The 22,890-nt window shown below is 40.0% G+C and overlaps 1 protein-coding gene across 1 annotated transcript in view; it reads left to right on the forward strand.

Moving 5' to 3' along the window:
• The window catches only part of LOC129239638 (nuclear RNA export factor 1), a 28,661-nt gene extending 22,074 nt beyond the window's left edge, over positions 1-6,587 (forward strand). Inside the window, exons 4-11 of the mRNA XM_054875301.1 lie at positions 2,336-2,857; positions 2,936-3,045; positions 4,952-4,988; positions 5,060-5,292; positions 5,358-5,529; positions 5,598-5,882; positions 5,946-6,067; positions 6,133-6,587. Of these exons, the coding sequence (XP_054731276.1) occupies positions 2,336-2,857; positions 2,936-3,045; positions 4,952-4,988; positions 5,060-5,292; positions 5,358-5,529; positions 5,598-5,882; positions 5,946-6,067; positions 6,133-6,232 (1,581 nt within the window). The 3' untranslated portion in view covers positions 6,233-6,587. The remainder of the gene's footprint in view (positions 1-2,335; positions 2,858-2,935; positions 3,046-4,951; positions 4,989-5,059; positions 5,293-5,357; positions 5,530-5,597; positions 5,883-5,945; positions 6,068-6,132) is intronic.
• Positions 6,588-22,890: the final 16,303 nt, after the last annotated feature.

The following is a 22,890-nucleotide window of genomic DNA, read 5'->3' on the forward strand; positions in this document are numbered from 1 at the left end:
CACGTCATAACTCAAAAATCATAAATTCGAGAAAAACGGATTCAAAGTTTTAAATTGACTAAGCCTTCTTAGGTAGGTGAAATGATTGAAGTTCCAGTCTGGCACTCCTCAAGTAGCACTGAAGCGTCTTTTTAATTGAAAGTAAGGACACATTTCCATCTAATGAGACACCTACTGTTAATAGATATCGCCATACATTTTTCACACAGCATAAAAGAAGAGCTTGTGATTTCTGCATACTTTTCAAAAAAATGATTTTTGGGCTATGAAGTTCTTCCAGCAAACGAGCGATGTGTGTTCAAAATAGTTTGAGTGATTAAGAACTCACACGCATTTACTACTAGAAGTGTCTTTGAACCCAAATATATTTGTATCTGTTCTAATTGGCAATCTAAAGTGTTAAACTCCATTCTTTCCGTCTACCCACTTAGTCGGTATTAAATAATTTGAAATTTCAGACGTTCGATATTTTGCTTTTATTCTGTTATTGACGATGGTTAATCCCTGACCTTCTATTCACTGTACCTTGGCACTTTGCGCTGTTGTCGCAAAAGCTGAGTCAAAGCTGCCACGAAATAGATGGTGTACAACTACTCCTCCTTAAGACCATCTGCAATAACTCTTTCTGCTTCCGCTTTGAATTTTATTGCGATTATTTGCTCAATTAAACTCAGAAAGTGCAGCGAAATGGAAAACATTGAGCAAATTAGACTTAAAAAAATAAAAGGAAAATTTTGATATTTCACACTATTTAGTTCACGGCAGCAATTATTACCTAAGTACGATAAAAATTAATGAAATTCCTGTTTTTCTCGTTTTGTTTTTATTTTCATTTCTCGGTTAAAAGCAGCAAAACTAATAGAATCAGCTATTTCTTACCTTCCAGGAATATTTCCCGGTCTTCTAAGTACTTGAAGATAACAAATTTGTTTTGCTTTTTAATTCAGCTCGGGTTGTAGCGGAAATAAATTTATGCACCATATGGGATGAGTGAGATACAAGGTGGTCCAAATTTAATCATCCTAGTGAAATATTTATAATTTTTTCAGATGGCGTCGCACGTAAATTATGTTTGACACTTGTGTCAAAGGTTAAAATAAAGATATCCACTCAAATTAATTTTTTTATATAGTAAAAAAAGTTGTTTAAAAATAATTGGATGAAGAATTGTGTGCCACCTTGTATGTTTTCTTTGTAATATTATTATTAGTATTATAACTAGAACCTATAAACTTTCCAGTTTGCCAATAATTTCAATACATCCAATTAAAAAAAAAAAAAAAATTTCCTTGAAATCCCCAATTTATTTTGTGAAGCATAGAATAACCCTCATTTAGTAATGCACGGCCTAATTCCGTACATTCTTCGCTTATACTAAGTATTCTAGTTTTTCATAGTAAAATCTTATCCGTTTATGATAGTAGAGGCGCTCACATTCGACTTAAACTAAACTATTAAATAGTAATTATCACAAGTAAAAATCCTCGTTCTACTATTCCTCCTCTTAGTTATGTTGCCGCTTAAATATCGTAGCCGACATGTCACTGAAGCGGTCTTGTTCAAAGCTGCCCTGCGGAAATTCTATGTCCACGAAATCCTCCGCAGAATTGCGTGCAGTGGCGCTGCCGCTTGGCTCCGTCATAACGATCGTCGAGAGTGTGCCCTGCAATTTGCAGTTTGTATGGAACTATAATTTCCCTTCACTATTTTTGTTTTTGTCTGTTACTCACGTGCTCTTGCTGCTTGAGTTGTCCTCTGCTGTTGTATATATTCCAGTAACTGCCCGAAACACCTTCATCGTTCACTTCGTCACTGTCGCGCGCACAGCAGCCGCAACAGATAATTCGCCGCATTTTCGCCCTTTTGATTTGCTTTTTGTGCTTTTATTCCCGATTAGATTTCTTTGTTTGTCGCTTGCAAAGCTTTTTCACACCCGGCTGTTGCATTACAAAATTTTCATTTCTTGAGTTCTCCTGCAATTGGCGTAAATGTCTACTGCGTGCCGATTTTTTTACGAATGTTAAGCAACAAAGTCGCCAAGTTTCTGTGCGCGCTCGTCATATCGGTTGGCCGCGCTTGTCTTATCAGCACACTCAAACCAGAAACATATTGAAATAAGCAACAATAAAGATTAGGAGTAATTATATTTTTTCATATCGGATCGATTGACAAGTGTTTTCAATGTCTGAGGAAAACAGCTGGTTTTCGCTTGTTGCACGTCGCATTTAGTTGGTGCACTTTGTACTGGTCGACACTGACAGACGCCAAGAAGTCTATAACTACCAATTGGTTCGTGCCAAATTTGTTAAATAAAGTCGGATTTCTTTACTTTCAGATAAACAATGGTCAGCGCTACCCGAAGGAGGTACTCGTCAATGTGCTGCAACAAGCCATCTTACCCGAGCACCTCGTACCGCTTTACTGGCGTTCTGAAAAGAGTTTTATTTCATTTTATGTCGATAATCACAGGATCGCGGAGCGATTGGATGGCCTCGAACGCGCAGTTCAGATGCCAGACGGCTTTCGGCCGTATGTGTCGGTGCGTGCCGCCTGTCCGCCGACGCCGATCAATGATCAACTAAAGGCACGCATGGAAGTAGTCATGGCAAAGCGGTATAATGCCCAGACCAAGGCCCTGGACATGTCCAGTTTCCATACAGATCCTGATTTCAGAGGCATGTTTTGCGGCATCTTCCGCTCGCCGGTCATGGCTGTTGCCATTGGTATAATGGAAAAGAATATACCAGATTTGGTTGCGTTAAATTTGAATAACAACAACATTTCGTCCATGGAAGCATTTAAGAACGCGCACGTACGGCTCCGCAATTTGCGTATCCTGTACTTGGCCGACAATAGGGTGAGCACTCAACGAGAAAATATTCCATATTTAATTAATAAATTTTTGTTTAATCAAAACGTCCGCTTTACTCTGCAGATTCCCACCGCAACACATTTAATTGCGCTACGCCATGTACCATTCGTAGAACTGGTATTGAAAAATAATGGACTCTGCAGTCGCTACAAAGATCATGCACAATACGTCAGGTATCAAATATTGAATTTCTAAGTTGGGCAACTGCACGCACTGACCAGCTGAAACTGGGTGCAACGCATGAAATTGGTTTAAAACTTAAATGGATGGAAGAGTGTTGCGGCTTTATGGGGGAGCGCACGCGGAATTGACCGCCACGCTTCTCGGGCTGCTGTGACACGTTTTAGAGATGGATTTTTTAATGTTGGTAACGAGCTATCGCGCTGATGACGCAAGTGTTCCACGTCTATACGACTTTTGTCATTACGGGACGTCCCAAGAACATGCGCTTGTTGGCGAGCAAAGCCTGCCTCCAGCGAATTCCAACAGATATTTACAGACATACAAATAATATTACTTAAATTTCAAATATGTTTTCATGTTCTGTGCTTTGCAAAAGTGTTGATTTTGAAAGGAAACATTGTAAAGCGTAGGTGAAGTTTTCGATGGAGCAAAATCTGTTGCGCATTTCATGTTCGAACTCAAAAATTGAAACTGGTAATTGAAAGAAATTTGAGAAATGCAAAGCTCTGATTTCGCAAAACTTCACCAGTGCTCCGATTACTTTGTGCTTGAGTAAAAGGCAAAAATGCGAAGCAACGTCGTGCGTTTGCGATTTGTTAAGCTGTTGAGAAAACAAACTCAAAGGATTGTGCTTGGCTTTAGGAAGCGGATATAATGTGAAGCAAAAATGTCAGTCAAGCGTTGCTCAAAATAAGCTAAACTTGTAGCTTAATCCAGCTAAGCGATGTTCGGCATAAAGAAGCCGATATGGGCAATAAAAGAAAGAAAAAAGTGAAAAACAGAAAAGAACAAAAAAAAAAAAAAAATGAGGCAAATAGACTTAGCAACAATAAATGTCTTCCAAAAATCTCTCACAGCAAAGCATCTTAGCGGAACTGAATTCGCCTGATTTTTGTGGACATTCTTCATCTAACGTTACTTAACTCCAAAGTAGTTGGAGTATTCAAGCAAACTAAATAATAATATTGAACAAACTGAAGTTAATAACACGGATGGCAAAATGGTCAGAGTGCGCTTATAGCTTGCCTCGCTTTGACGAACGATTACTAGCCTTCGCCGCATTGCATTTTCACAACAATTGCGCATTTGTATGTGTGCTGGTCGCCGACTGTTTGATAAGAGCGTGTGCGCATTGCTGGCGGGCTATTGCTAAGTTCAGAGGTCACTGAAGCGCGTGTGTTTTTAAGCGCCAACGGCAGCCAATTAACTGTTATAATTCGACGATAAATCGCCATGAATGGGTGTGACTTTGGTGTCCAATTGCTGGGTGTGAGCCTGTGATAACACCAAATGAAGCCAAATTCGTGAAACTGATTTAATAAAAACACATAACTAAATACAAGAAACATTTTAATCAAAAGAAGAAGAGCAAATACTTGCTCACGGATACATAACTTACCAAAAGAAACGTCTACAAAACTCGGCAAAAGTCATATTTAGAACTGAACAGTGGCGAATGGCCAAGAAACATTTATTGGTGCTCAGTTTTTCGAAAAAAATAAAAAAATAATTAAAAAATATAGAACAAAAACAAGAGCTTCCAAAGAAGAAAATTAGTCCATACTTTCTGAGCACCGCATAGCACTTTTTTTTTGCAAACAACTGGGTCGATGGAAATTTGTTTCGACTTATGGCAATGCTTGTTGATGTATTTGCTTCTACCCATAATGTTAATAACTCACTGCTTCAGCCACACAATGCGTTTGTTCTGTGTCCATGAAATCCTTTAGGTTTGGTTTCCACAATTTCGAAAGAAAAAATTAAGAGTGAATATTGAAAAGAGAGTACATTCGACTACGGCTCCTCCTTTTTGCCTTTTGCTCCATTTTTATTGTATTAATTAGAATCTTAAATGTAATAATCCAGTGATTGCATCCGTCATATATTCATTCACAGGGAGATCCAGCGTAAATTCCCAAAATTGAGGAAATTAGTAAGTAGACTTCATTGCCAAATTTCTATTCGTGCATTCGCAAAAGTTATTTACTTACACTGTTCGCCTAGGACGGGCAAGACTTGACGCCGATGATCCAGTTTGATGTGGGAGAAGAGGCTGCTGTCATGCCGGTTGCCAAAGCTTCTTTTCTATGTGACCCGAATGGCACAGAAATTATACGACAATTCCTGGAGCAGTACTTCCTGATATTCGATTCGGACAATCGCCAGCCATTACTTGATGCTTACCATGACCAAGCGATGCTCTCGCTACTGGTGCCGCCAGCCAGTCAAGTCGGCCGGTAAGTGGCAGCAGCAGCACTTCGCTGTACAATGACATATTTTTATATCCTGTTCATGTACATAGGCTTGAAAAATATTGGCGGTACAATCGCAGTTTACTGCGCCAAAACACCGATGATAACACCAGGTTGCGTTTACTTCGATTCGGCCGCCTCGCTGTCGTGTCGATGCTCGCCGAGTTGCCGAAAACCAAGCATTACCCACGCTCTTTCACCGTCGACTTGACTTTGTTCACGGTATGAACGCCTCTATTTCTATTCCTCTGCGCATATATATTTACGCTTTTTGTGGTGATTGATTTCAGCCGAAAATGATTGTTTTCACTGTGGCCGGTTTGTTCAAGGACATTGATGGGGATTCTGAAGACTTGCGTTATTTCCAACGACAGTACATAATTGTGCCTGCTGGCAGCGGGTTTTGCATTCGAAACGAGATGGTGCTGATCACAGTAGCCACACAATCCCAAGTACGATTCTTCAAGAAATCAATCGAGCCTACTGCCACTGCACAAGTAAATAATGAAGCAGCCATACAAAGTTCGGGGCTGTCTAGTAGCCTACAAAGCAGATTGCAAATCAATCAGCCTAGCGTGAGTTAAACGCAACACTTTTCGTGAAAATACAATCTACGCCAGATATCATTTCAATTTCAGACTTCAGCTGTCGCTGCTGCCACACTACAATCGACACAGGTAGGCGTTGATGAGACAACGAAAATTCAGATGGTACAAACGCTGAGCGCACAAAGCAACATGAACATTGAGTGGAGCAAAAAGTGAGCAGATATTTGAAATACTATAGTACTTGTAAATGTGTGTAACTAAATTCTGTTTACTGCAGATGTCTGGAGGAGACCAATTGGGATTACAATCATGCTGCTTTTGTGTTTGATAAACTCCACAAAGAAAATAAAATACCACCTGAGGCCTTTGTTAAATAGGCGACAGGTTAGCAATTAATGCTGTGTTTTAGTTAAATGTCTACGCCCATGGCTTTCTCGTGAATGTTTAATAAGTTTAGTTAATATCTTAACCCGAGTGAAGGAAATATTGTTTGATGAATGTATTGAAGCAATTCCTAATTATGATTTTGTAGCAATAAAATTAAATGTTTTTATAGAAATAATAAGATAAAAATAATATAGCTAAACCGATAATGCTTCGCTTGAAATTTTTCTTACATAGTCTTGTAGGAATTAATGTAAATAGTTTTAATTTATATGTTTATATTCAATGAAATCCTTGAGACAGGCTCCAAAATATATCAATGAAATATACGCATCTAAAGGATTCAAATTCTTGTGTTTTCAATTTTTATATTACGATTGCTGTCCTAAACATTTGGGAACTATGGGTGCATCACACCAAAGTCGACTACACATAGCGCTCTCAGGGGGCTTACTTACTTACTGAGAGGAACGATCCAGATTTATATCCAGCTCAGAACTGTTTTTCAATTCACATTGGCCCTTATTATGAGCAACATTCGATCTTCGACTGTAGTCGAAAGTGCTGATCGAACGAATTTTCATTTGGTATTATGGTGCGCATTCGTTGAAGAATAGGACTATTGTGAATTTCGATCGCTCGACGCATTTACAATAGATAATTTTTTCTCAGCTGATACAGAAAATCAAAATAAAAGAACAACCGATTGTGTTGAAATTCTTTGCTAACAACATTTTTAAAAGTTAAAAAAAGTATTTTTTGTGAAAATGAGTACAACGGAGTTGTGGTGCGACGATTCATCGGACGATGAAAGATTAGTGGAACTAGCTAGAAGTAGTAAACAGTCGAGGGGCGCATCCAACCCCTAGAAATGGCTTCCACTGAGTAGGTTTAGAATTTTCAAAATGTGTTGACGTACTTAATATTACAGAAATTTCCTTACAGATTTTTATAGAACTTTAGAATATCTAAAGAAGCGTTTATGAACCTACTGTCCAAAACAGAAAACCAATTGCACCAGTGCACCCGAGCCAAATCCATTCCAAATATGTTAAAGCTAGACACAGTTCTGCGACTTTGTGCTCAGGGATCGTACCAATTGAGTATTGGTAATGAAGGTATGCTAGGACTTGCTCAACCCACTGTGTACGATGATGCTGAAGATATTGAAGTGGAGTCAAATAACAGAGAAGTAGAAAACATAAGAAATGAAATTCTTAGAATATTATAGAAAAATCTAAAAAGTATTAAATAGAAACCTTTACGCCACAGTTTCTGTTTTATTTTTGTTATAAATTTTCTTTATTCAATTATTCGTCATTCGAAAAAAATATGTATTTCAGTTCCTCTACGTATTTCAGCCCATACCTTCCAAGGGAAAATAAAAATTTATTTCTATAAACATCACAAAAAAAAACCATTATTAAGCTTAATCCATTTTGCTGCCGTTCTCACTGGTGGTCCCAAGCAATTCAGCTCCGTTGTAAATTCCTCCCATTTTTTTGCTGCTTGAACTTTGGTGCAAATCCCTTTTGCGAATTGTGGATTCGCCTTTCTAATTGTTGTTTGGTACTCACGACTTTCGACTTGCATAAAATTAACAAAATTAGTATATATTTATTATTTGGTTACTATAAAACCATAAATAGTCGCAAACAACTTACACTTTAACAAGTTTTCCCACAATACGCTACACGATCGAAAGCAAAATTGCATTCGACTCTAAATTCGGTAAACAACGAAAATTTGGATAGGGTAGCACCGCTCATAATACCAAATTGGCATTCGATTTTCGATCTTCGACGACCAGCGAATATCGAAGATCGAATGCAACTCATAATAGGGGCCATTGTCTATGTTTTTGGGGAAATATTAAATGCTATGAAAAGACCGGCTTTTCAGCTCCAAATTCATTCGCTTGATTCTTTAAATTAGATGTGCCAAAAAAGTTCGATATACTCGTATTCGATTTACAAGAAAACCCTATTGTAAGTATGGAGTAAGTCTCTAAATACATTTCCCAAAACGTTAATTAGAAGTACAGTTACGTTTTGGCACCATTTCGGAGCAATAACGAACAGGGTTTGCATTGCTGACTGTCAAATAGCAACAGCAATAGTAATTTGACTATTTCATTTTCAATGCATAGTCGTTTTTTGTGCAATAACCGTGACTATCGCTTTAGCTATGAAATAGCTGCATGTTAAATGGAAATGAAACATGCAAACACTCAAATGAACCGAACTGCTTAACTGACGACTATGAACGACGAATAAGTGAAAGCCGACAGCCACAGTTCTTCGTGTAACAGTTAACTATAACTATAACCAGAGAATGTTAATGCAATGAGAAGGTGCAAATGTTACTGTAAGCTTTTTTTAGTACAATTGAGATCTGAAAGATTTGTAATAAGGTCATTTAGCACACCGAGTTTATAGACACCTCACTGACTTTTGCCCACACAAAAATTAGAAACACCACACATCTTTCACCTCAACACACAACACATTTCTCACCTCGACATTAAACCAATTAAATTTGTACTATTTTCGTATTTTTGAAATAATAAGCGAATACGTAAAATTTATTACATAATTTTTTTTTTTCAATTACATTAAAAAAAAAAAACGATTTTAAAAAATAAAATTTATAAAAAAAAGTTTGCACCGGGAATTGAACTCGAGTCTAACATGTGGCGAGGAAAAATAGGCGGTGCGTTTATTTCTTCGACTGCTTATTTTTTTACCATTTTGTTACTTTTGAAATGATAAGCGGATACATAAAATTTATTACAAATTTTTTTACGATTACATTAAAAAAAAAATTTAAAAACGAAAAAAAAAAATTTACACCGAGAATTGATGGCGAGTCACGTGGGGAGGATAAATACATTAAACTAATTAAATTTTTACTATTTTCGTATTTTTTGAAAAAATAAGCGAATACGTAAAATTTATTACATAATTTTTTTTAATTACATAAAAAAAAACGAATTAAAAAAAAAAAAATTAATAAAAAAAGGTTTGCACTGGGAATTGAAATCGAGTCTAACATGTGGCGAGGAAAAATAGGCGGTGCATTTATTTCTTCGACTGCTTATTTTTTTACCATTTTGTTACTTTTGAAATGATAAGCGGATACATAAAATTTATTAAAAATTTTTTTACGATTACATTAAAAAAAAAAATTTAAAAACGAAAAAAAAAACATTTGCACCGAGAATTGATGCCGAGTCACGTGGGGAGGATAAATACATTAAACTAATTAAATTTTTAATATTTTCGTATTTTCTGAAATAATAAGCGAATAAGTAAATTTTATTACATAATTTTTTTTAATTACATAAAAAAAACGAATTTAAAAAAAAAAAATTAATAAAAAAAGGTTTGCACTGGGAATTGAAATCGAGTCTAACATGTGGCGAGGAAAAATAGGCGGTGCATTTATTTCTTCGACTGCTTATTTTTTTACCATTTTGTTACTTTTGAAATGATAAGCGGATACATAAAATTTATTAAAAATTTTTTACGATTACATTAAAAAAAACACATTTAAAAAAAAAAACAAAATTGGCGCCGAGAATTGATGCCGAGTCACATGGGGAGGATAAATACGCAGTGCGTTTATTTCTGCGCCTGCGTTGTGAACCAAGGTTTTGTGCATGCGCGCGACGCGAATTAATTTTAATAAAGTTCTGAAAGTAATTCATGAAGTTTTTCATTACATACATTCATAAATGAACGTATACTCTATATGTACATAAATGATGGTATATGACAATATACATACATAATATGTATGTATGTACATGTCAATAGGAGGTATTTGCATTAAGAAAAAAAAAACGGTTTAAGATAAATCAACACTTATTTTATATTGTATGTCAATTTATAGTTTATGTATTCGACAGCATTTACATACATATGTAGGTATGTACATTTGTATATGAAAAACAATAATGCACAAGCGCAAGAACATCATCTTCCTTTCATACATATGTACATATGCATGTATGCCCAAATAACCTTGACTTATGTATGTACACAAGTCACTGCCAACACATTCTTACAAGACAAATACACATACGCACTAGCGAGTTTCTTCCTAACAAGTGCAAAAACAATTCTGCTCTATGTATGTATTATGTCCTAGCATATATACATACATATATACCTACTTGCCTTCTAAACTTCCTACAAAATAATTGTATTCATATGTTACTACATCCATGCACGTTCATACATTCATGCATATGTACATATATGCGCGAGCACAGCGCTCCCTTCTTGCTCCGTGTACTTTTGTCTTTCAGCAGTCGATATTCAAAATATTGTACTTACAAAAACACAATACTTTGATAGACGCAAAAGCAACAGCAAGCACAACGCGATGGCCGCTTTGCCACCACACATTCTAAAATGTTCTAGAACACAACAAAAACACATACCTCACATGCGCATGTCGCCCAAAGCTAAAATCTAAGCCTAGCGGCTACAAAAACAAAATACATTCGTAGACGCAGTCGCAGCGGCCATGATTCTATCAGCGACGGCGCTGAACAATTTGGAACAAAACAAAAAGTTCATTCATAAGTTAGAGCTCATATTTCAATTTCATTCATAAAACGAGCCGCCCATATGCCAATTTTCGCGACCATTCGAAAATAGTCAATATTGGAATATTTCGCGTGGAATTATTTGCCAATATTTGATAAATCTTAAATTTTTGTCATGTCGAGTGGCCGCGGCTCCGTATGTATGTATGCACCCTTATATGTATGTAAATATGTCTTCTAACTGTGCGACAGTCGCGAGTTAATGCGACTTCCAGCGAATCACACATTGCTGTCCGCAAAGCCGCATGTATGTACCTTATGATCAGAAAGTACCGGGAATGTTTAAATTAAACAAAACAGAGTTAAATTTAAGGCAAATTTATATTATCTTCTTCAAAATATGACCCGTCTGAAGCAACACACATGTGTCAACGTTTAACCCAGTCCTCCAAACACCCCCGGCAGGCCGATTTGTATTCTCTTTGATCAGTGCGATGGCGCGTTATCATCATGCAAAATCTGAGAATTGTTTGCTCACATTTCCGGCGGTTTGCAACACACAGCATCTCTCTAAGGTTTCAAAACGGATAAATAATATTCTCTATTGACTGTCTGGCCCGATGGAAGATACTCATGGTGGACTATGCCTTGGCAATCGAAGGAAGCAGTCAACATCACCTTCCCGGTTCTTTTTGCTCATAGGGTATACATATCCCATGTGTCAAGAGTGCGCAGAAGCTTGTGTTCTGGGTTTGTTAGAATGGTGGTAGTTTGTACATACATATATTTATACACATATGTGACTATGCGCGTTAGGCTTCCTGGATGGATATTAGAATATTTTCTCATCAATATGTGTATGTAAGTAGTTCAGATTTGACTGAAGAGATTCAATATAGGAATGCATATTCATATGATTGCCTTTATGGCTGTTTTACATATAAATTAATTCAAATGAAGTATTAATAATGTTATATAGAAAATAAATTTATAAAAAACAGGTATTAGAAAAACCTGAATACACTATTTTAAATCAATTTCAATTAAACCAAATATAAAAAATGAAATAAAAATATCGAACAAAAAACCGTGCACAGGATTTGAACCTGAGTCAAATATGAGACGATGTACTGCATATATGACACGTCTTTCACGATTGCGCTAATCTACAATTATTAATGATCTTTTCTAAATCACTCATTTATTCGATTCGCAGTTTTATATGCACATATTCTGCGTTAGTTGAAAGTTTGTATGCGTAATTATATGAATATGCATGTGTGTATGCGCGTTTGGCTTTCTGGACGGATATTAGAATGATATTTTCTCATCAATATAATTTGGATTTGATGAAATAGATTACAGATATATGTACATATTTTCTGTTTTGATTGATTTATATAAAAGTCAGGTCATATCCAGTATGAACTATTTTATACCGAAAAGAAATTTCCATTTATAAAATACAAAAAACAGTATTTTAAAGAAATTTTAATTAAAATAAACTCAAAAATTTTACCAAACTTTCCTGGTTTGAATTGTAAAAAAAAAAATGTGCAAGAAAAAAAATATGACTTCAGGACTTGAACCTGAATTAAATGCGTGCAAAAACACAAAACGAATAACTCCGCCGACTTTAGCTTCTGCACCACAAACTAACTACCGCGCGGCCTTCTTAATCGCAAATTTATTCGCTTCGATTTCCTTAGTAGTGTGCCGAAAAATCTTATGAACGTCCTCAGTAGTATGGTAAACGCAGAAAATATCTGAATTACTGTCCAAGCGTGGTAAGTAAATATAGAAACCCTCCACTCGCGTCACTCGCGTGGTAAATATCTGCAATTCCGACCTCTTCAGGAAAGTTGAATTTGAAATGACCTTATTATGAATCTATAAATTAGAACTCGAAAAAAGCTCATTTAACATTTGCTCCTTCTCATTGCATTAACATTCTCTGGTTACACGAAGAACTGTGGCTGTCGGCTTACACTTATTCGTCGTTCATAGTCGTCAGTTAAGCAGTTCGGTTCATTTGAGTGTTTGCATGTTTCATTTCCATTTAACATGCAGCTATTTCATAGCTAAAGCGATAGTCACAGTTATTGCGCAAAAAACGACTATGCATTGAAAATGCCATAGTTGAAGTTCAGTCAGCAATTCGAACCCTGAAAACGAAGATCCTCAAAATATGGAACGCTAAAGATTCTTTAAAAATTAGTGTGTAACTTGTAAAGATAATGAGAAAACTTAAAAATAGCTTCATATAAGACAGAAGCCTCGGGTTCGTAGAAACAGTCCCTACTTAGGAGATTTGTCGGATGATTTTTCTTGGCGCAAACACTCATTGTCTAAGAGATAAAAGCAGAGTTTGTCTTTTTCTCTTTCATTCCTTGTTTGGTCGGGTAGTAATTAAATAAAAAAAAAAATGTAACAGAGTAAAACTTTCTCCATAAATTTTTGCTGAATGCCGCTTGGGTACCAGTCCTTAGCCGAATGTAATGTTGTTGTTGTTGTTGTAGCAGTATCTTCGCCCTGTCAGTGTAGTGTAATTAGCGGTCGTCTTCGTCTAGCTCATCTAACGGTAGGCCCAGGAAACTAGCTGTTTCGACGGGTTGGGTTCAGAGGGAGAGAGGTGTTAGATGAGTGGGTTTGATGGGGCATGTGAAAAGGTGGTTAGTGTCGTGCGGGGTGCCTTCACATGCTGGACATATGTTTAGTATGTCGGGGTCGATTCTGAATAGGTATGAGTTTAACCTGCTACAGTATCCAGAACGTAATTGTGCCAAGGTTACGCGGGACTCTCGGGGAAACTGGAGCTCTTCGTCTGCAATAGGTGGTGATTGTACTCCGATAACGGCATTCGGAGGTCGGGGGTTTAAGAAGGTGGTAAGAGTCTCCCGATGAATATCGTTAATGGACTGTCTGTACACTGTCTGATCCTGGAGTGGTCTGTCTGTTTTGTCCTGGATCTCGTCCACGTAGTTGAGGAAGTGTCTCCTGATGTGCCTGGGAGGTGGCTCAGGTTCGAGCAGGTGTCTGCATGGGTGAAGCCTACGGTGACACCCTAGCAGAAACTGCTTGCCGAGCATTTTGTTGTGTTCCTTAACAGGGAGCATGTGAGCCTCGTCATGCAGGTGTTGAATTGGGGACATCAGGAGACATCCTGTCGCGGTCCTAATGGCAGTATTTTGGCAGGTCTGGAGCTTCGTCCACTGCGTATCACTGGTTCCAGGTGCGGCATAGTTGAGAACCGGTCGGCCTATTGCTTTGAAAGTCGACAGCAAAATTTCTTAGTCTTTGCCCCAAGTGCTGCCGGCGAGCGACTTGAGGACTTTGTTGCGATTCTGTACTCTGGTTGCAATAGCGGTTGTGTGCGCTGAGAAGGAGAGCAAGCTGTCAAAGGTGTTTCCCAAAATTGTGGGGTTATTTACCGTCGGTATTGGGTTATCATCGACGTGCACCTGAACTTGCAGCTTGACCTCCTTTGTCCAGGGGGTAAAAAGGGTCGCCGTGGATTTAGTGTGGGAAAGTTTTAAGTTTCTCGCAGTGAAGAAGCGAGAAAGGTGGGCGAGGTTGTCGTTTACTTTGGAGCATAGGCCATCAATGACATTGCCCGACGCCATTATCGTGCAGTCGTCGGCGTATGAGACCAGTGAGACTCCCTCTGGTGGCTGGGGGAGTTTCGAAATATAGAAATTAAAAAGCAAGGGTGAAAGGACACCACCCTGCGGTACTCCTTGCTTTATTTTTCTCTGTTTTGAGGTTTGGTCTCGAAATATCACCGACGAGTGACGACCACTCAGGTAGTTCGCGGACCACCTCTTCAGCCCTGGCGGGAGTGTCGACTGTAAAATGTCATCCAGTAGCGTGGCGTGGCTGACTGTATCGAAAGCCTTTTGTAGGTCCAACGCTACTAGGACAGTCCACTCGCAGGGGCGGTTTTGGTTTAGTCCACGGTTTACCTGGGTGTTTATGACGGTGAGTGCCGTGGTGGGGCTGTGCACTCTACGGAAACCATGCTGGTGTGGGGCTGGAGTCAGGTGTTCTGTGAGGAGTGGATGTAGAAGGGCTTCAAGCGTCTTCACTACTGGGGAAAGGAGAGTTATCGGACGATAAGACTCCCCTTGGTTGGCGGGTTTCCCAGGCTTCAGTAGTAGGACCACTCTCCCTAATTTCCACTTATCAGGAATGATGAGAGTGGTCGTAGACAGGTTGAAGACCTTAGTGAGGAATTCTACTCCCAATGGACCCAGCTTTTTCAGCATCAGCATGTTTAGTCCGTCGGGGAGAATGGCTTTTGATGGTTTCATGTGTTTGATGGCCCCCTGAACCTCGTCGCTGGTGAAAGCAAGCGGTGCACTGTTGTAAGGCAGTTTGTGCAGCCGTCTGGTGGCACAACGTTTAGATCTGTCGACCGGAGGATGCAATATAAATTGCCGGCTAAAATAGCTTGCGCATCTCTTCGGGTCCGACGAAGTACGACCGTTGAAGGTGATATCCACCTTGTCGTTGTGCTTCGTCGGGTTCGACAGGGACCTTACGGTGGACCAGAGCTTGCTCACACCAGAGGTGAAGTTACAGGACTTCAGATGCTCTACCCATTTGGCCCGCTTATGTTGGGTTACCAGTTGCCGGATCTCCGAATTGAGGTCCTTTATTCGAGGATCCCCGGGATCGGCCTGGCGTAGGCGGTCACGCTCGTTCGCCAGAACGGCTGCTTCAGCTGGGAAATTGGGACGTAAGGGAGTGGGTAGGGCTGCGAAGATGTTCTCAGTAAATTCCGCGAATCTGGTCCAATCAGCTTTGTTAAAGTTTATGTATGACCGGTGATCCGCGGAAACAGAGTCGGCCGGTTTCTCGATCGAGATGATAATGGGCAAGTGGTCTGATGCAAGCGATAGCATAGGTCGCCAGATTATGCTATTTATCAGACCGGCGCTAGCAATTGTTATGTCAGGCGAGCTGCTGCAATTGCCCACTACCCTGGTGGGGGCGTCGTCGTTTACAGTGCTGAATGTCAAATCGTCTATCTGCTCTGCCAATAGCTGTCCCCTACGATCATTTGGCAGGCTTGAATGACAAAGATCGTGATGCGCGTTGAATTCACCTACTACCAATCGGTTTTCTCCCCTGATGAGCGCACCAATATCCGGGAGATATCCTGCCGGGCAGCAGGTGACAGGGGGTATGTAAATATTAAATATTTCGAGCTCGGAATCGCCTGACCGGACAGCTATACCTTGACATTCTAAGGTGCTGTCCCTGTGGTCGATGCCTTCATCGATAAGGCGATACTGTACTGAATGGTGTACTATGAACGCTAGGCCACCACCGTTGTCTCGCTCGCGGTTCTTTCTATGCACACTGTAGCCGTCCCTGGTAATCAGGGGGGAGCTAGCATGCAGTTTTGTCTCCTGGACCGCAGCTATCTTGATTCCAAACCGGCTCATGAAGTCGACTTTTTCGTCAATCTTGTTCGTGAGTCCGTTGCAGTTTAGTTGCAAAAGCTTGAAGCTTCGCGGGAGTATTGTCGTAACTCGGGGGGTGAGGGATGCGTGATGTTTTCTGCGTTGGTCCTGCTGTGCGTTCCGCAAAATAGGTTGTGGCCTGATGTTGACTGATGGCCTCGCCACTGGGGGTGGTTGCGGGTGCAGAGCTCTGCAGCAGGGGGCAACGTAGTCGCGTGTCCACTCACGGGTGGTATGCAGGCCGGAGCACCTCCGAAAATCGCACCAGCCAGTGTAGGAATTGCATTGGACAGTTGTCAAGTTCCGAGGAACTACGGTCTGGCACACGGAGCAGACTGTGCGGGGGACCAAGAGCTGCTGGTTTGTCCCCGCACTGGGGTAGGAGCAGGAGGGTTGTGGGTTAGTGAGGGAGTTGTGTTGCTCGTGGGGGCTCCTTACCATTGAGGTGTTGTTGGTGGCGGCAATGTGATGTGCCGGCAATGAGGGCAGTGTAGCCGTAGAGGCAGGGGCCGCCTGTGAGCGGGAGCAACACGTGGCCACATACCTTGTAGACTACTCCTTGTGTGTCTTAAGGCCTGAGCAGGTCTTAAGATGGCACCACCCGTTGCACTGGTTACACCTAACCGAGGTGGAGTTCGGGTGGAGCCGTTTGTAGCAGATGCATCAGTAGAATACCTCTGGTCCGGGGTTGGGTTCGACGCCAGCCCGGAAGAGAAGTATTTGGAGCAAACTAGCTGCAATGAGTTGCTCCTGTGACGAAAGATTGGGGGTAGGATACGGTACACTAGACAGGGCTAGTTTACTGGGGCGGCAGCCCTTGGTCGGGAAAAACCCGAGTCATTCCGGTAACGTAGAACCGGCTGCCATGGGAATGTGACGAAAGATTGGGGGTGGGATACGGTACACTAGATAGGGCCGAATGTAATCATCTCACGTGCTTACTTTGAACATACATTTTTTGTCTAGGTAGTGAATAGCTGAGCCGGAACTTTGCGTTTCAGACTTTTGTTTTTCATAAATTAAGTGCTTTGTCGACTTTGTCATAATCTGATGACGTAGACTGAGGTACGGTACACTAGGCGAGGCTAGTTTACTGGGGCGGCAGCCCTTGGTCGGAAAAACCCGAGTCATAAGCAGTCTAACCTGGTGCATTCCACTGTTACGTACAGACGAGTTCAACTAATTTTACGGTTTATATTACATATAGCACTTAATAGTTTTATCAGATATATACTTTTTTTCTCTAATTTAATAGATTATATACTAGTCTTTAATAGTGCGAAGAAACATTTAAAAAAAGTCATGAAATACTGAAGAAAAATGCAAACAACCCACGTCACGTACGGGGCACATCAAGTCAACCAACATTCAAAATCGTTATAGTTTTATTCAGATTTCAGCGAATATATTACAGGTGCATAAAAAGTGTCTTCGAAGGAAATTATAACTAAGAATCAAGCTTGCTACTAGGTTAGGTTAGGTTAAGTTGAAGCGGTTGTCCTGTGGGACACACTCAGGCTCATAGCCCATTGTGATGCCGCGTGGGGAGCTTGTCCCTATCTCTCCTAAAACCAGTGTGTGCTTTTCAAAAATTTTAAAATATCTCTGATTTCTATAGTACTGAGGTCTTCTAGCTCACTAAAAAATTGTCTACCCAGAATAGTAAACCTGCGTCTGGATAGAGCAGGGCAGTGGCACAGTAGGTGCGAGATTGTCTCTTCCTCGTCCTCATCTAGACAACTTCTACAGAAGTCATGTGTTAGCACACCCATCCCTTGGGCGTGTCTGCCTATTAGGCAGTGCCCCGTTATGACTGAGATCAATGTGCTAAGACTGTGTTTATTTTGGCTTAGCAGAGATTCTGTGCGTTTAGCATTTAGAGTCGTTTGCTTTCTTTACAATTTCTTCAAGGATGTGTAGCTTACATGTTTGTAAGGGTATCCCTATGTCATTATCTATGTACTCGTCAGACAGTTTAGTGCCGAGTCTTGCTAGTTCATCGGCTCTACAGTTACCCTCAATGTCGCGATGGCCAGGAACCCATGTTACCTTTAGGTGAAATGACTCAGTCATCTCGTTAAGAGATGTGCGGCATTTCATGGCTACCTTGGAGGTTGTCGACTGTTTTGTGAGGGATTTTATCGCCGCTTGGCTATCAGTAAAAATGTAGATATCATTTCCGGATATCGCATCACACTGTATCAGTGTCGCGGCTTTTATTATTGCCAACAGTTCAGCCTGAAAGACACTACAGTGGTCGGGGAGCCGAAAACTGAAGGAGATCCCCAGATGTTCAGAATATACACCTCCGCCCACCCTGCCCTCGAGCTTTGAGCCATCTGTGTAAACATGGATGGACTCGCCCTGTCTCACGTCGTCCCGTTCCCACTCTTCCCTTGAGAGTAAGAGGGTCGTAAACGATGTAATGGCAAGTGTAGGCGGGAGTGCATAGTCCACCAGTCCGGGAAGCCCCAGAGTGCCAGCCAGGATTTTACCGTGGCCATAATCCGTGTTTGACCACTTGTTTAGAGTGTTCAGCCTTATTGCCGCACTACGTGCGTTATATATTGCCTGCAGATCTACCGGAAGGAGGTTTAGTGCCGCATATAATGCTTTCGATGGTGTGGTTGACATGGCACCGGTTATCAGAACAGATGCTAGTCTTTGCACCTTGTCAAGTTTCTTGATGTTCACACCCTTCTGAAGGGCATCCCACCATATTACTATACCGTAGTAGAGAATTGGCCTAACCACTGCTGTGTAGAGCCAATGTATCATTCTGGGTTCCAATCCCCATTTCTTCCCAATAAGCCTTCCGCAGGAGTACATTGCGGTCATAGCTTTTCGTGCTCTGTCTGCGACTGTGAGCCCCCAATTTAGCTTCCTATCTAGTATAAGTCCTAGATATTTTGCCCTTTCTATTACTCTAAGTGGTTTCCCTCCTAGGAATATTTGTTGAAGAGTAGGTGTTTTGTGTTTCCTACTAAAAAGTATCAGATCCGTTTTTTCCGGATTTACTTGCTACTAGCGAAAAAAAAATATTAATTAAAACACATATTTATAATTCAAAAACATTTTTTTATATTTGTCACGTACAGACAAGTCGCGTCACGTACGGGACATAGTTCAACTTAAGTCTATAATTTGTGTAAAAATCAATAGGTAAATACAGTTTTGTCTTGGGAAAGGCAATTTTTTCTGCCCTCCACAACTTTCTCCTCAGTTTTAATAAAATGGATGTTGGAAACTCCAGAGGATGGCACCTAAATCACACGGGTTTTGTGACTAATTGAGAAGCTAAATCAGAAAAGTCCTTGGCTGATTGGACAACAACATGTTCATTTTGGCTCATCATTTTCTCTCTTACCAGTCTTTTGATATTTCCGCCAACTCCGTCTATCTCACCTTTTCCATGCGATGTAGCAAAATATTTCCAATAAAAGGGCCTTTTGTACTTTTCACTCAACATTGATGTTAGTTTAACCATATAACGGTTCTTAAATTTCGATGAAGGGCCGTCACTCCAAATAATTTCCGCTGAAAGTAAGTCTTCATTTTATTTATGCATCAAGTCAACAACTTATTGATGAAAACAAAAACTGTATCCTTGTCTTTCGAATTTGCATCAGTTTTAATAAAATGGATGTTGGAAACTCCAGAGGATGGCACCTAAATCACACGGGTTTTGTGACTAATTGAGAAGCTAAATCAGAAAAGTCCTTGGCTGATTGGACAACAACATGTTCATTTTGGCTCATCATTTTCTCTCTTACCAGTCTTTTGATATTTCCGCCAACTCCGTCTATCTCACCTTTTCCATGCGATGTAGCAAAATATTTCCAATAAAAGGGCCTTTTGTACTTTTCACTCAACATTGATGTTAGTTTAACCATATAACGGTTCTTAAATTTCGATGAAGGGCCGTCACTCCAAATAATTTCCGCTGAAAGTAAGTCTTCATTTTATTTATGCATCAAGTCAACAACTTATTGATGAAAACAAAAACTGTATCCTTGTCTTTCGAATTTGCATCTGAGCATATAAGATATGTTTGGCAATTGCCTTTGTAAAAACTTGCAGCAGTAAATAAAAGAACACTTGTTCGTGACCAGAGTACGCTTTGAATTTCATTCTGGTATTCACAGCCAAAAGACATCGCAAAATCAACTTGAAAGATTCACACATTTTCATTGCGTTGGTCTTTTTGAAATTCACCGGCTTGAACTCGTTTTAAATTAACATGCTTCATCATAATATGGATAGAATCAATCAATTTTTCTTTAAGTTCACCTGAACTTGTTTCGTGGTTTACTAAACGTAGTTTATTTTCTGAATTTTTTCCCATTCCTTCCATACACAGATTGTACCTAAATCCATAGATATTAATATTTTTTTGCCATCAGAACAAGTATCACATTCATTTTTCAAGCACTTCGAATCCAAAGAAGGATCACATAAAATCATAGTCCACCAGTCGTTACAATAATTTTGTTTCAAACCTTTCAATTTGAATATAAAATTTTCATGAGTTAAACTTTTGCACTGGTCTGAAGGTGGGTCTTTCATTAGCAAAACGTTTTTCGGTCTTAGACTACAAAATTTTGAAAATCCAATTTCGATATTAGGAAAAAATTCTTTAAAAATGAAAAAGGCTTATCGTAGGTACAAAGTCAAATAATGCTTTTGACACTTCTTCTTTATGCCGTTTTCCCAAACAACGATGAAATTATTTGCGCCTGGGCAGGTATACACAATATCCGGACTATAGTAAAATGCTTTCACATCGTCATAACGTGTATCGTCACCTGATGTGCTAATGTTTGGGCTTTCTGCTAGAGCAATGTTCATTTTACGCGCTAGTTCTGTAACAACCGCTTTTTTCTTTCTTGGTGATTGAGGCAGTGCTTTTAGAGACTTTTGAACAGCTTTAGATAAAGTCTGTTTCGACTTGTACGGAGATTCAGTACTTACAGGAGAATCAGTAGGATTTTTAAGTTCAACGCACTTTTTTGCCCTTTGCAATCTCTTCTTATCCCTTTCCTTAAGTGGAATTGCTTTTAACTCACCTTCAGAAAGATTTTCTGCTTTTCGTTTACGAAGCTCACGCAATCTTTTAGTCTCATTAGCGGTAAAGTTTGGATGTTTCTCTTTTTGCTTTTCTCGAAATTTTCGCATGCGGCTAGCCCTGGTTGATGGTTGCTGGTCGCTCATTTTTGCGTTATTGAGATTTGCAGTACAAAAAAGGGCTTTGTTTATTAAAAACGCCAGTAAAAGTTGAATATGTCAGATAACTTATTATTCGGCGTCACGTACAGACACTTTATTATCACCAAGAATATATTGTAAGCAAAGCGATTTCAAACCAAATTGTTTCACCACTTTTTAGACCGCTAAAAGTTAGCTGTTAAAAGAAAAATTCAATTTGTATAGACGACTTGTTTTACAATTATTAATAGAAAAAGGAATTAAGCGTCACGTATGGGACATCGAAACTTACCTTTCCATTATGATTAATTTCGTATCAAAAAAACACTTAACCAAAAAAATGAGTATGCAGTTAAATACAGCGGACCATACACTATAACTAAGAACAGAAATCTAGTTTCTATCTGATAAGCAATAGCGGCAGCGACCTCGCAAAAAGTTGTGTAAAGACTAATGAAAAAATCCGACTTGTTGTTACTCTCAATAAATAACGGTATTTACAAAAAATGCGACATACACACTACAACTTTTGTAAATTATTTTAGATGAGAACATAATCTCACTATGTACGTGCAATAATATATAAAAAATGCATATTTGTAAAACTGTTCAGAGTTCCACTTTTTCATGGAATGCTCCACCTACTTATCCAGATATGACCAGCATGTGAAGGCACCCCGCACGACACTAACCACCTTTTGCCATGCAAGTTTCCTGGGGCTACCGTCAGATGAGCTACAGGAAGACAACCGGTGATTTACACTACACTGACAGCATTCCCATGGCAGCCGGTTCTACGTTACCGGAATGACTCGGGTTTTTATTCCCGACCAAGGGCTGCCGCCCCAGTATACTAGCCCTGTCTAGTGTACCGTATTTTACCCTAAATCTTTCGTCACAGGAGCAACTCATTGCAGCCAGTTTGCTCCAAATACTTCTCTTCCGGGCTGGCGTCGAACCCAACCCCGGACCTGAAGTATTCTAGTGCTGCATTTGCCACAAACGGCTCCACCCGAACTCCACCTCGGTTAGGTGTAACCAGTGCAACGGGTGGTGCCATCTTAAGACCTGCTCAGGCCTTAAGACACACAGGGAGTGGTCCACAAGGTATGTGGCCACGTGTTGCTCCCGCTCACAGGCGGTCCCCGCCTCCACGGCTACACTGCCCTCATTGCCGGCACATCACACTACCGCCACTAACAACACCTCAACGGTCAGGAGCCCCCAAGAGCAACACAACTCCCTCTCCAACCCATAATAATCTGACGACCTATGCTATCGCTTGCATCAGACCACTTGCCCATTATCATCTCGATCGAGAGACCTGCCGACTTTGTTTCCGCGGATCACCGGTCATATATCAACTTCAACAAAGCTGATTGGACCAGATTCGCGGAATTTACTGAGAACATCTTCGCAGCCA

This window comes from Anastrepha obliqua, chromosome 2 (genome assembly GCF_027943255.1).
Source record: "Anastrepha obliqua isolate idAnaObli1 chromosome 2, idAnaObli1_1.0, whole genome shotgun sequence".
Classification (NCBI taxonomy): Eukaryota; Metazoa; Arthropoda; class Insecta; order Diptera; family Tephritidae; genus Anastrepha; species Anastrepha obliqua.